Source organism: Syngnathus typhle, linkage group LG21 (assembly GCF_033458585.1).
Source record: "Syngnathus typhle isolate RoL2023-S1 ecotype Sweden linkage group LG21, RoL_Styp_1.0, whole genome shotgun sequence".
NCBI classification, from domain to species: Eukaryota; Metazoa; Chordata; class Actinopteri; order Syngnathiformes; family Syngnathidae; genus Syngnathus; species Syngnathus typhle.
Genome location: NC_083758.1, coordinates 668,728 through 681,922, shown reverse-complemented (window position 1 = coordinate 681,922; position 13,195 = coordinate 668,728). Strand labels below are relative to the sequence as shown.

General features: G+C 46.8%; 1 protein-coding gene across 1 annotated transcript in view; it reads right to left on the bottom strand.

Moving 5' to 3' along the window:
* The window catches only part of sult4a1 (sulfotransferase family 4A, member 1), a 28,150-nt gene extending 19,463 nt beyond the window's left edge, over positions 1 to 8,687 (bottom strand). Inside the window, exons 1-3 of the mRNA XM_061269157.1 lie at positions 8,403 to 8,687; positions 7,784 to 7,914; positions 296 to 376 (exon numbers count right to left, since the gene is read on the bottom strand). Coding sequence (XP_061125141.1) covers positions 296 to 376; positions 7,784 to 7,914; positions 8,403 to 8,571 — 381 coding nt within the window. The 5' untranslated portion in view covers positions 8,572 to 8,687. The remainder of the gene's footprint in view (positions 1 to 295; positions 377 to 7,783; positions 7,915 to 8,402) is intronic.
* Positions 8,688 to 13,195: the final 4,508 nt, after the last annotated feature.

Below are 13,195 nucleotides of genomic sequence, written 5' to 3'. Positions count from 1 at the left end.
GGCGCTTTTGTTTTTTTGCTGACTCTAGCCTGAGCCTAAATTCCTTTTTTGTTGGCACTCTGCATCCGAGTACTCTCCTTGAGCCAAGTCTGACAGTAATAAAACCAAAAGATTCCTGGAAACAATACTGAAGGTCCCACATTTAAATTTGATTGTTTCATGTTTAGCATGATTTCATTATATTTTATTGTATTGTTTTATAATTGCAATTAATAATTAATTATCATTATTTCTTTATTTCAATTGAATTTTTGCGAATTGCCTTTGTTTCTTTTTTGAGTGAGTGTTGCCTTACCTTAGCCTCTCCATTGTGCATTCCTGTGGGAAGGAACCGATAGGGAAGATGACTTTTGATGAGACGTGGGGATGTGAGCTCCTGAGGAATGGAAAACACCCTTTTTCAAACTTTTTACAGTAACCAAGCACGGGTAAATCTGCTAAGCAAAATATTTTACACTATTTCACACCTGTAGGTATGAAATGAGAAGAGATGGTTTGGTAGGTCTTGTTTTCAGAAACCAACGTGTACGAATAAGCACTGAAATTGTGCAAAAAGAGCCCAGTAGACGATAGGTGTTAGCTGAGCGATGGTTAGCATTAGCACTACTTAGCTATTGTTATCGCCACTGTATACTGATGTCTGTGCCTCACTAAAAAAATGTGATAGGAGTCGACTGGTAGACTACAAACTGCTCCTAAGGTCGAAACGCATCCCGAACAAGGAAAATCTGACTGACTGCAGTGTCAATTTTTGATCAAAAGAGGGCGATAATAGACTTTGAAAAGGTCAGAGAGGGGGTGTTTCTTGGAAGTGTTATTTGCTGTTATCTGCACCCCAGTGACAGCAATCGGCCTACCAAGCATGTTTTTGGGATGTGGGAGGAAAGCTGTACAGAAGGCTGTAACATTGTTTGCATGCTGTGCTGTTCTACGTGCATGTTTGTGTTGGCAGCGGCTCTGCCTTGTGTTCCCGCTCCGCATGTCACGTGACTCCATGGGGTGACGCGGCATTAACATAAGACCTGAGAAAGTTAAGGATGACTCACCTCCAAAGGCTGAAAGCTGCCTGACTACCTGTGCCTCCGAGTCCTTCTACCTTGACCGACCACATGTGGGGAACCGAGTCATGTTGAAGGTGGTGCGAGTACACGTGCACTATGGTAGTCAGAAGTTAGACACCTTTGCTATACTGGATGATGGATCTGAGAGGACCATGCTGCTCCCCACCGCCGCTAAGGCACTAGCCCAGGGGTGGGCAAACTTTTTGACTCGCGGGCCGAACTGGGTTCTAAATTTGGACCGGAGGGCCGGACCAGGAGCAGATGGTATAGGCGTTGTGTGAAGTCATATAAGCGACCTGTAAAGGTCATTGCATAGAAGATCTTGGCCTTTAGTAGGTAGTAAAGCATGGATATTCCAAACAAGTTTTTTGAAAACAAATGCATTTATTGACAGCATTAAAAAAAATAATAATTCACTAAAAAACTGCTATCAGTGATTCTCATAAAATACGACACTGTTATTATGAATAACAATCTCCATCACTTCAGTGCCTGCAGGTCAGATTAATGAAAGATGTTTATCTTATGGGATCACATCAAACGGCAAACATTCTGACCAAATATATCATCTTGAAGAATCGGTGAAAGCATACATCCAAATAAAGTAATCAAAACAGCAACACGGTGAGGGGTATCTGAAAATCAGAGCAGAGTTTTAACTCGCAAACACCTGGTAACAGAGGTGAGGAAACGGGAAACACCTCCTTAAAGTAAGCCTTAAGAACTTTACAGGTTAAGATTAGTCGCAAATAGGTGGTGCATCAATGTCCTTGAGCATCCTGCATTGTTTGAAAATGAGAATGGTCGCTAGTTTCAATCCCTGCTATGTGTACAAATCATATTCAAAATGCATTTTTTTACAATAAACTTGAGAGCCTCCCGTTCATTTTCAGTGGGAACAGTGTTGTTGGTGTCCCTTTTTTGCTAGTGCGTCATAGTCTGGAGTAAAATTTGTTGTGGCAATTCTTAGGCGAGATCCGAGGTGTTGGTCCGTTTACCTTGATCTGTGACGGGTTGATGTTGATGTGGCTGAACGTCACGTCGCGTACGTCGAGCCAAATTGGCCACTCTTTTTTAAACACTCGGCACTCACTTCTTTTTTTCGGGCCACTCATTTTAATGGAAGGATTCCAGGGGAAGGTTTGTGGGTGGCTTTAGCGCAAAACTGCATCTGAAAGCTCAGCGCGCGAATTATAAGAATGCTGTCGTCAAAGCCCACGCTCTAAATTCGGGACTGATACGAATAGAGCGAGAGTGCGCCAAGTCCGTACTACTGAGTACGTACACGCACTTGTGAGTGTGCACCGAGCTTTCTGACACGGCTTCCGGTAGTAAATGCGCAGGCGAGCGCTTCGCCATCTACTGGGAAAACGCAGTCATTGCAGGCAAAATGACAAAAAAAAAAAAAGTTTAATAATACAATTTGTTCAGGGTTGGCGGGCCGGATTAAACGGTCCCGTGGGCCGGATGTGGCCCGCGGGCCGTAGTTTGCCCACCCCTGCACTAGCCCTTAACGGCGCTCCCGAAGACCTCCCACTGCGCACAGTGCTCTCGGACATCCAAGTCTTGCATGGCCATACAGTGTCATTCCGGGTCTCCTCTCCCACCAACCCTAATATTATGTTTAAGATCACTGATGCCTTTACAGCCAGCCATCTTAATCTAGCCCCACATAGCTACCCAGTTAGCCACCTACAGAGGAAGTTCAAGCACCTGCGTGGAATCCCTATTCCTACCTTCCAAGAAGTAAAGCCCTTGCTTCTCATAGGTTCAGACCAGCCCCACCTCGTAACCCCCATCGAGCCTGTCAGGCTTGGTCCTCATGGTAGCCCAGCAGCTGTCCACACTAGACTGGGGTGGACCTTGCAGGGCCCGTGTCAGTCGACGGGGCGGCCGGCTCACCCAGCTCAATGCCTGTTCACCTCTGTTCCATCACCCATGGATGATCTCTACAGGCATGTGGAGAGGCTCTGGCAAGTGGATACAGTCCCCTACAGGCCAGAGAGGGAAGTGACACGATCCAAGCAGGATCAGCAAGCCATAGCCCTGCTGGAGACGAAGACAGTACGTACCGAGGTGAGTGGCATCCTTAGATACGCTACTCCCCTGTTACGCCATGCGGCTATGCCCCTATTGCAAGCACCTAAAGAATCAGTTATGGCCCTGCTGCGCAGCACTGAAAGACGCCTCCTTAAGAACCCGGAGCAGGGACAAGCATACCAAGCAGAGATGCGGAAACTCATCGAGTCAGGCGCAGTGCAGGAAGTTAGCGAGGACACCTCATCAACGGAGAGCTGGTTTATCCCCCATCACCTCGTGACCCATAACGGGAAGAACCGCCTCGTCTTTAACTGTTCTCATCAATTTTTGGGCCAGTCCCTTAATCAGTTCCTCCTACCAGGCCCAACTCTAGGTGCCTCACTGCTAGCGGTCCTATTTAGGTTCCGAGAAGGTCCCATTGCAGTTAGTGGGGACATTAAAGGGATGTTCCACCAGGTCCGTCTCCTCCCTGAGGATCGCCCCCTTCTGAGATTCTTATGGAGAGACCTAAAGGTAGAACAACCACCCAAGATCTTTGAATGGCAGGTCCTCCCCTTTGGGACCACCTGTAGCCCATGTTGTGCGACATATGCCCTGCAAAGCCATGTCAAGGATCCCAGTAAGTCAAACGATGACATGAGGTTCTCCGTGGAGCACTGTTTCTATGTCGATAACTACCTGCAGAGTGTGGCTACACCCAGCGAAGCAAAGGGTCAGGTGGACCGGCTCAGGGAGCTCCTCGCCTTGGGCGGCTTCGAATTGCGACAGTGGGCTTGCAACGACCCAAATGTTCTCAGCCACCTACCTTCCGAGCTCAGATCCACCAGTCTAGACCTGTGGCTAGCCCAAGATAAGTCCAACCCGTTTGAGTCTACCCTGGGCCTCAGCTGGAACTGGCAGGCAGACTCCCTAGGCTACAAGCAGCGGTTAGTCCCTTACGATGTACCAACCTTGAGGAACATTTATAGAATCCTAGCCTCACCATACGATCCATTGGGATACCTGCTGCCATTCTCTACTCGCGCCAAGCTCATCCTAAGGCATCTGTGGGACAAGCAGCGAGGTTGGGACGATCCTAACCTCCCTCCTGACCTGCTACAGGGTTGGTCCTGTTGGGAGGCGGAGCTCAAGCATCTGCCGGACATTACCATGCCACGTCCGTATGCGCCTGATGATAACCACCGCGAAGGGACCACTCGGCAAGTGTACATCTTTGCTGACGCCTCAGAAAAGGCCTACGGGGCTGTAGCCTTCCTCCGAACCGAAGACAACCAGGGTAAGGTACATTTATCCTTTGTTCTGGCTCGCTCCCGCATAGCCCCTAAGCGTGTGCATTCTGTACCTCGCCTTGAGCTGTGTGCGGCTCTTGTAGCAGCGCAGTTGGCTTCCACCCTTAAGGAAGAGCTTGCTCTCCCAGTACACAGCACAGTATTGTGGTCTGACTCTACCACTGTACTCACCTGGCTACACTCGCAATCCTGTCGATACAAGGTGTTTGTAGGGTCAAGAGTAGCTGAGATCCAGGAGCTTACGGAAGGCTTTGTTTGGCGCTATGTAGACTCAGACAACAATCCTGCCGACGACCTGACAAGAGGGAAGACATTGATATCCCTGTTGGAGCCCAATCGATGGTCACAAGGACCCGCCTTCCTTCTGCAGGGTCCAACCACCTGGCCAGAAATGCCACACGGTATTTCACCTGATGATGCCGCTGAACTAAGGAAAGGTACGTTCTGTGGGTCCACCGTCACCTCACCTGACATTGCCATTCTACAAGACAAGACATGCAACACCTGGCAGGAACTCATGGACGCTACTGCAAGGGAGCTTCATGGCCAGGCCCCTTCGATTTACTCACCTACCGCTGAAGAATACCGACAAGCTGAAGTACTCATCCTTCAACGAGCCCAGAAGCAATCCTTCCCAGACGATTGTGCTCAGCTGTCTGCAGGGAAGCCTGTTAAAACTTCGAGTCGACTTCTTACTTTAGCGCCAGTCATCGACACCTCCATCGACCTAATCAGAGTAGGAGGCCGGTTACGCCGTCTAGAGGGCCAGAACGAGGTCACCCCACACCCTATCGTCCTCGACGCCTCACACCCTGTGACCCGCCTGCTCATAAAGAAATATGACCAGGACCTTAAACACCCGGGGCTAGAGCGAGTCTTTGCAGAGCTGCGGAGGACCTATTGGATCATTCACGGCCGTGAAGCAGTTCGCCGCTATCAACGTTCCTGTGCAGATTGTCAGCGCTGGCGGGCCAAGCCTTCCATACCTAAAATGGCTGACCTCCCAACCGCACGCCTCCAGTTGCATAAACCTGCCTTCCACGCCACTGGCATGGACTGTTTCGGTCCCATGTTAGTAAAGGTTGGACGACGCCATGAGAAACGCTGGGGTCTCATCTTCAAGTGCTTGACCACCAGAGCGGTACATCTGGACCTCATACGAAATATGGACACTGATGCTTTCCTGATGGCTTTGAGGCGATTCATTGCCAGAAGAGGAACCCCCTCGGAACTGTGGTCAGACCACGGGACCAATTTCAAGGGAGGAGAGAAGGAGCTTCGGGAAGCCTTCACAAGTATGTGTCCAACCCTACAAAGTCAACTCGCTCCACGTAAAATCAAATTCAACTTCAACCCCCCAGCAGCCCCTCACTTTGGTGGAGTATGGGAGAGAGAAGTACGAGCAGTCAAGTCTGCACTCCGCACCTGTCTAGGTACTGAGCCTATCCATGAGGACGTCCTCTCCACCGTCCTGTTGGAAGTGGAGGCCATTCTCAACTCAAAACCTTTGGGCTATGTGTCCGCTGACCTGTCTGACGTCGACCCCGTGACCCCCAATAGCCTCCTACTGGAGCGGCCTGATGGATCACTCCCCCAGATTGTCTACCCGAAGAGCGAAATCCTGAGCCAAAGGCGCTGGCGGCACTCTCAAGTCCTTGCCGACCAGTTTTGGTCAAGATTTATCAGGGATTACCTACCGGGATTGCAAACAAGACAGAAATGGCAAGCCTCCCCCCCCGACCTCCCGGAGAAGTCAGTGGTCATGATCACCGAGCCACAGTTACCCCGTGCCATGTGGCCTATTGGTCATGTGACGAAGATCCATCGCAGTGACGATGGCCGCATAAGGTCAGCTGATGTCGACATTAAGGGGCATGTGTACACCAGACCAGTAGCTCGACTGGTGGTGCTACCAGCCCTCCCATCGGACGTGACTCAAGACTCTCATAAAGACTGATGGGCCTTCATTTGAAGCAAATGTGCCCTGCACATTTGGGGGCGGCTGTACAGAAGGCTGTAACATTGTTTGCATGCTGTGCTGTTCTACGTGCATGTTTGTGTTGGCAGCGGCTCTGCCTTGTGTTCCCGCTCCGCATGTCACGTGACTCCATGGGGTGACGCGGCATTCTCCGCGCATGAGCAGGGCAGTCCGGAAGAGAGCAGTTCACGGTATGGTGGTGTTGAAGTTCGTTAGTCATAGTCGAAGCGACGTAAAGCCGAGTTCATGACCAAAAAAGTAAGCCCTACATCTTTGTTGTTGTATAATCAGTATATTTGTTTGTATTTGTTGCCTTCGTGTCAGTCCGGGTCCTTGTATGGCACTCGGAGCGGATTCGCGGACGAGAGACACTTCCCGTTGCCGCCATTCCTGTTCCTCATTTCGATCACTAGAGGTCTCCCCAGACCATCCGATTGCCCACATTACTATGAGTATCGTTGAGATAAGCATAATGTGGCCACTTGTAGCATTAGAATTCAACCATGTACGTTGGCAACAACTTTATTATACTGTATTTCCTTTAGGGTCATTTAAACATGTTTGTGCTATATGTGAAATATTTAGTTTGGGATTGTTGTTTTTTACCCTTATTCTTATTATTCGTTATTGCTGACTCCGCCATTCTACAAACCTTTAATTCTGCAGCTCAATAAACCTGTCCATCCATCCATCTACCTTTTGGCCATTCCCTGTGTCCAAACGTCCTTTGCGGCCTCCTGTATTCTGACCGATACACCATCTTGTACACTATATACACCCCAGATCTAGCGTACTACCCTCCCTAACAAAAGCGGAGTGCCCGGAGAAAACCCACGCGGGCACGGGGAGAACATGCAAACTCCACACAGGGAGGGCCGGAGATGGAATCGAATCCGCACCCTCCAAACTATGAGGCGGACGAGCTAACCAGTGCCCCCACTGTGCCGCCACTGTGTCAACCATTTATTGTCATTTAACTTGGTATAATTGGTTAACTTTTTCCCCAGTCCCAGTGTTATTATTAAAGAATTGCACACACAAAAATAAATAAATGAGTTTGAACTTAAAAATTTTCTCTTTGTTGTGTACTCAACAGTAGGTGGAAATGAATTTGCAACTTAAAGTGTTTTGTTTTCATTTAGGTTCTGCAAATTTTTAAAGGGATATTTCTGTTCTTGTGTGAAGTGCAATTGCGCAATAAGATTCTTTGACTTTTGAATACACCTATCAAACAGCTTGTGGCAACCCTGCACCATCCTGCACACAAGTACATTCTCAACTTAGGAGAAATACGAGGGAAATTTCTGCATGTTTCCACAGCCTGAAAACCAACAGTGAATGCCCGTGACCATTGATCCCTTGTTGACCAGTTTTTCAGTGTTGTATCAATGCTGACATAATTTGAAATACAATACCTTAATGATATCCAAGCCTGGTTGAGGGTACTCTAAGACAGGTAACTGTTCATCAATGTTCATAAGGCCAATTTCATCTGCGTCTGCTCCTTGACTCACAAGGTACACAACCTCTTGAAGTAGACTGGTGCCTAAAATTAAAAACAATAACAATAAACTAAACAACAAACCAAACAAAACCACATCAAAATTAGGAAGTAGTAGTAGTAGTAGTAGAATAGTAGTAGTAGTATGGTTGAATAAAATAAGAATAATTATTATTAATATCGATCGGTCCATGCGTCAACAAAGCCATATTTTAGGAGCAAATATGATTATAAACACACTTGCACTGCTTGCAAATATGTTGTGCAATTGAGCTGTCTGCACAGTTATTTTCCCCCTATTACAGGGATGGGCAATTTAAATGATGGAGAGGGCTACAATTTTTCAAAAGTGCTACTTCCTAAGCAGATGTATGGGGGGAAAAAAATAAATATGGACAGGGTCATTGAAGTTGATTTGCTTTCTTGGGTCACGTGAAATGATCTGGCGGGCGGATCTGGCCCCTGTGCCTTGACTTTGACACGATTTATTATAATCAATTTGGCATCCACAGTGGTGAATAAAACGTGTTTACCTGATTTGGGATAGGTGATAATCCATATGTCGCTTCCTCTGAGGGAGAAGTTAGCGACTTCCTCCATCTTTCCTCTGCAGAAGGGTGGCAACCGGATGCCATCAAACTCGAAATATTTGCTGTCGTACTCAATCGGTGTACTTGGAGTGTTTACTTCACTCTCCGCCATCGTAAAGTAAAATTAGCTCGAGATCCCCGCTTCAAATGAAAATGAGTGACGCATAGGATGCGCCGTTCGATCAGAACGCGCAGCTTCTTCACTGCTTCCAGGGCGAATCATATTCAAGAAAAGTGACGTAATGTTTTCGTCAGTCCTTTTTGCCAGCCTCAAAGATGCGTGGGGATGGCTGATGGTATGGTTGCCTGTTGTGTGCGACACCCTAAGTGCGATTCCCGCGTGTGACGATGTATGCGTGTGTGCGTGTGTGTGAGAAAAAAAAGGCTCAAGGATGTGTATATTTGTGCATATCCTACTCAGAAACCATTATCAGTCCGCCATTAATGAGCACTAGTCACATTATCGTGTTGTAAGAATAATCTGTGCCTCACGTAAGAGCTGGTTTATTTACGTTTGGACCGATTACAATAAATAAATAAATAAATAAATAAATAAATAAATAAATAAATAAATAAATAAATAAATAAATAAATAAATAAATAAATAAATAAATAAATAAATAAATAAATAAATAAATATTTGAGAATCATTAGTGTTCAGTATAAAACAAAATGTTCCACAAAATCAATAACATTCAAGCAAATAACAAAGGGTAGCTCCTGCTGTGGCCAGGACCAAAGTAATTTTTAATCATCACATCTGAGAGCACTAAAGCAGTATGATCTTTTTTAAATAACATTTTATTTTTTAAAAATTAATAAGCTGGGCAGCTCGGTGGCGCACTGGCTAGCACGTCCGCCTCACAGTTGGGAGGGTGCAGGTTCGATTCCACCTCCGGCCCTCCCTGTGTGGAGTTTGCATGTGCTCCCCGTGTCAGCGTGGGTTTTCTCCGGGCACTCCGGTTTCCTTCCACATTCCAAAAACATGCTTGGAAGGCCGATTGAGCACTCCACATTGCCCCTAGGTGTGAGTTCGACTGCGGATGGTTGTTCGTCTCTGTGTGTCCTGCGATTGGCTGGCAACCAGTTCAGGCATTCCCCCGCCTACTGCCTGATGACGGCTGGGATAGGCTCCAGTACCTCCGCGACCCCCGTGGGGACATAGGGGTACAGAAAATGGATGGATGGATGGATGGATTGATCAATAACCTGTCCACACTGAAAAATATATTTTGAAAACAAGAAACAACTTGCCACAACTGAGCTCTTTTTATTTGCATTTAAATTAAAAAGAAAAACTAAATAGATTTAATAGATTTTTTGTTTGTCACTGCTGATGAAGACAAAGGAGCCATACAATCTATACAATAGTTTGTCGTCCCCCCCCTCCCCCTGTTTATCCAGTGCCGGTTCACTTATGACATGGAGCCTTCCCAGCTGTTTTTGAGCAAGAGCCAACCTCCACGCATCCATTCATAATCACTCTCCATCATTCCACTCCAACATTTCCATCTGGGTCCTATGTGGGTTTTAACATGGGTATATGGTAGGGGTTTAACGATTCATCGATACACATCGATTAATTGATATAATGCTCTACGATTTATTGGCATCGATGCTAAACGGTTGACCTCGGACATTAGACGCGACTTTATTTTGAAATCCAGTTCATTGTTGCTTGCTTCCCTCTTTCCGGGAGCAGTGAGCGGCGTGTTGTGTTGTGAGCAGAGCAGGCACGTGAAAGGGGAGTCGACAACTAGTACGCGGCTCCTGGGCTGGTGCTATGGCTAGTGTCCAAAAAGACGAGGAAATTTGCTCCGCTTTAGCCTTCAAGTCATTCATTTGGAAGCACTTTGGATTCCAAAGAAAAGATGGCTCAACGGGCAAGACACGTGCAGTTTGTAAATCCTGCCATGCGGTGATCAAATATTCAGGGACCACAAATCTCTATATTTATATTTAAAGAAAAAACACGACATCAAAGTTCAGTGTTAAAATAAGCACTTTGTAAACTACAATACTCTTGTAATTTCCTAAATAAAGAGTTTGCGATACCTTGTTGATTTTGCGTATGAATTGTTATAAATCAGGATATTGTTCTATATTTTTTATTTAAAAAAAACAAAACGATCGTAGAGCACTATATCGCGATGTATCGTGAATGAATCACAGCAGGCTTTAAGATATCGGCAAATATCGTATCGTGACAAAACCCGCGATTTACACCCCTAGTATATGGGCAAGGGTTTTATCTGGTTTTGCTCCTGGGTTCCACCAGGGGCTCACTTGTGTTCACCCACATGGTCTTACATGGGTTTCTGGGTCTTAGGTGGGTTCCAAACAGGCAATTATGTGTATAACCCACACAGTGTATTTGACTATATGGGATTGTACTGAGGATCCGAATGGTCCTTCTGTGGGTTCCCACTGGAAAACCTATATGCAACCCATGTAGACCCATTTGTGTTTGCCCATTTAGGGCATCAACTGGTTTTGGAGGCTTAGGTGTGGACATGGCAATGCCAGATGGCACACTCCCAGAGCAGACTTGATCCATTTGGAAAATACTTTTATTAAACAAGGCTCCATAAAAACAGATGTGAGATATAACAAATGGCGTTAGACAGTTCGACAAAAGGATAATATAAAGAGTTTCCACAAGTCAAATTAAAAGTCATATGTATTTGTTAGAATAGGCCTCATTGGCACATGTGATTAGCTCGGTAGCTTGATCTATGTCAGAGGTGGGCAAGCTACGGCCCGCGGGCCACATCCGGCCCACGGGACCGTTTAATCCGGCCCGCCAACCCTGAATAAATTGTATTAAACATTTTTTTTGGGTCATTTTGCCTGCAATGACTGCGTTTCCCCAGTAGATGGGGAACCACTCGCCTGCGCATATACTACCGGAAGCCGTGTCAGAAAGGTCATTGCACACTCACAAGTGCGTGCACGTACTCAGTAGTACGGACATGGCGCACTCGCGCTCTATTTGTATCAGTCCCGAATTTAGAGCGTGGGCTGTGACGACAGCATTCTTGTAATTCGCGCGCTGAGCTTTCAGATACAGTTTTACGCTAAAGCCACCCACAAACCTTCCCCTGGAATCCTTCTATTAAAATGAGTCGCCCAAGGAAAAGCAAGGTGGACACAGCGCCGAGTGTTTAAAAAAGAGTGGCCAATTTGGCTCGACGTACGCGACGTGACGTTCAGCCACATCAACATCAACCCGTCACAGATCGAGGTAAACGGACCAACACCTCGGATCTCTCCTAACAATCCATCCATCCATCCATCCATTTTCTGTACCGCTTAGTCCCCACTGGGGTCGCGGGCGTGCTGGAGCCTATCCCAGCCGTCATCGGGCAGTAGGCGGGGGACACCCTGAACCGGTTGCCAGCCAATCGCAGGGCACACAGAGACAAACAACAATTTGCACTCGCACTCACACCTAGGGACAATTTGGAGTCTTCAATCGGCCTACCAAGCATGTTTTTGGGATGTGGGAGGAAACCGGAGTGCCCGGAGAAAACCCACACGGGCCCGGGGAGAACATGCAAACTCCACACAGGGAGGGCCGGAGGTGGACTCGAACCCGCACCCTCCTAACTGTGAGGCGGACGTGCTACCCAAGTGCGCCACCGAGCCGCCCTCTCCTAAGAATCGCCACAACAAATTTTACTCCAGACTATGACGCACTAGCAAAAAAGGGAGACCAACAACACTGTTCCCACTGAAAATCACCGTGTTGCCGTTTTGATTACTTTATTTGGATGTATGCTTTCGCCGATTCGTCAAGATGATATATTTGGTCAGAATGTTTGCCGTTTGATGTGATCTCATAAGATAAACATCTTTCATTAATCTGACCTGCAGGCACTGAAGTGATGGAGACTGTTATTCATAATAACAGTGTCGTATTTTATGAGATAGCAGTTTTTTAGTGGGTTTTTTTTTTTTTTTTTAATGCTGTTAATAAATGCATTTGTTTTCAAAAAACTCGTTTGGAATATCCATGCTTTACTACCTACTAAAGGCCAAAATCTTTTATGCAATGGCCTTTACAGGTCGCTTTTATTACTTCACACAAACACTACGTCCATCTGTTCCTGGTTCGGCCCTCCGGTCCAAATTTAGAACCCAGTTCGGCCCGCGAGTCAAAAAGTTTGCCCACCCCTGATCTATGTTGTTATCTTGCTGTGACCTTTCGCTTGCTTTTCCTGGCTTTCCCTTCTCAATGACACTCTGCACACACACATTGTTGATCTCATTTAAGACTGCAAGATCACACATTATCATCCAGGCCAGGCAGAGTTGACCCCTTGCAGGAGAGCGGACAAGAGTAATATAAGGGTATATTCAGACCTGACTGTTTGGTCCGCTTTAAACGGACTAGGGTTCGATTGGAACGCTGGTCCGGACTTTTTGTGTAGGTGTGAATACACGCAAACGAATCTTGGTGCGGATTAAAGAAACGGACTAAGAAACACTTTTTCAAGTAGTCTCGGGTCGCTTCCAAACGAACTCTGGTGTGGTTCGCTTCAAGTGTGAATACAAACAGCAAAGATCTGCACCAAGAGTAGTTCACATTTCACAATTTAACTGGAAGGGCCCCAAATCATCATCATCGATTTAAAGTCCGTGTTCCAGGCGCCGCTGGGTTGGACTCGATTCTCAGTATGGCTTTCTTCCACCGGGGACAGTCCATGGCCATCTCGTGGTTGAGAGTCCTATAC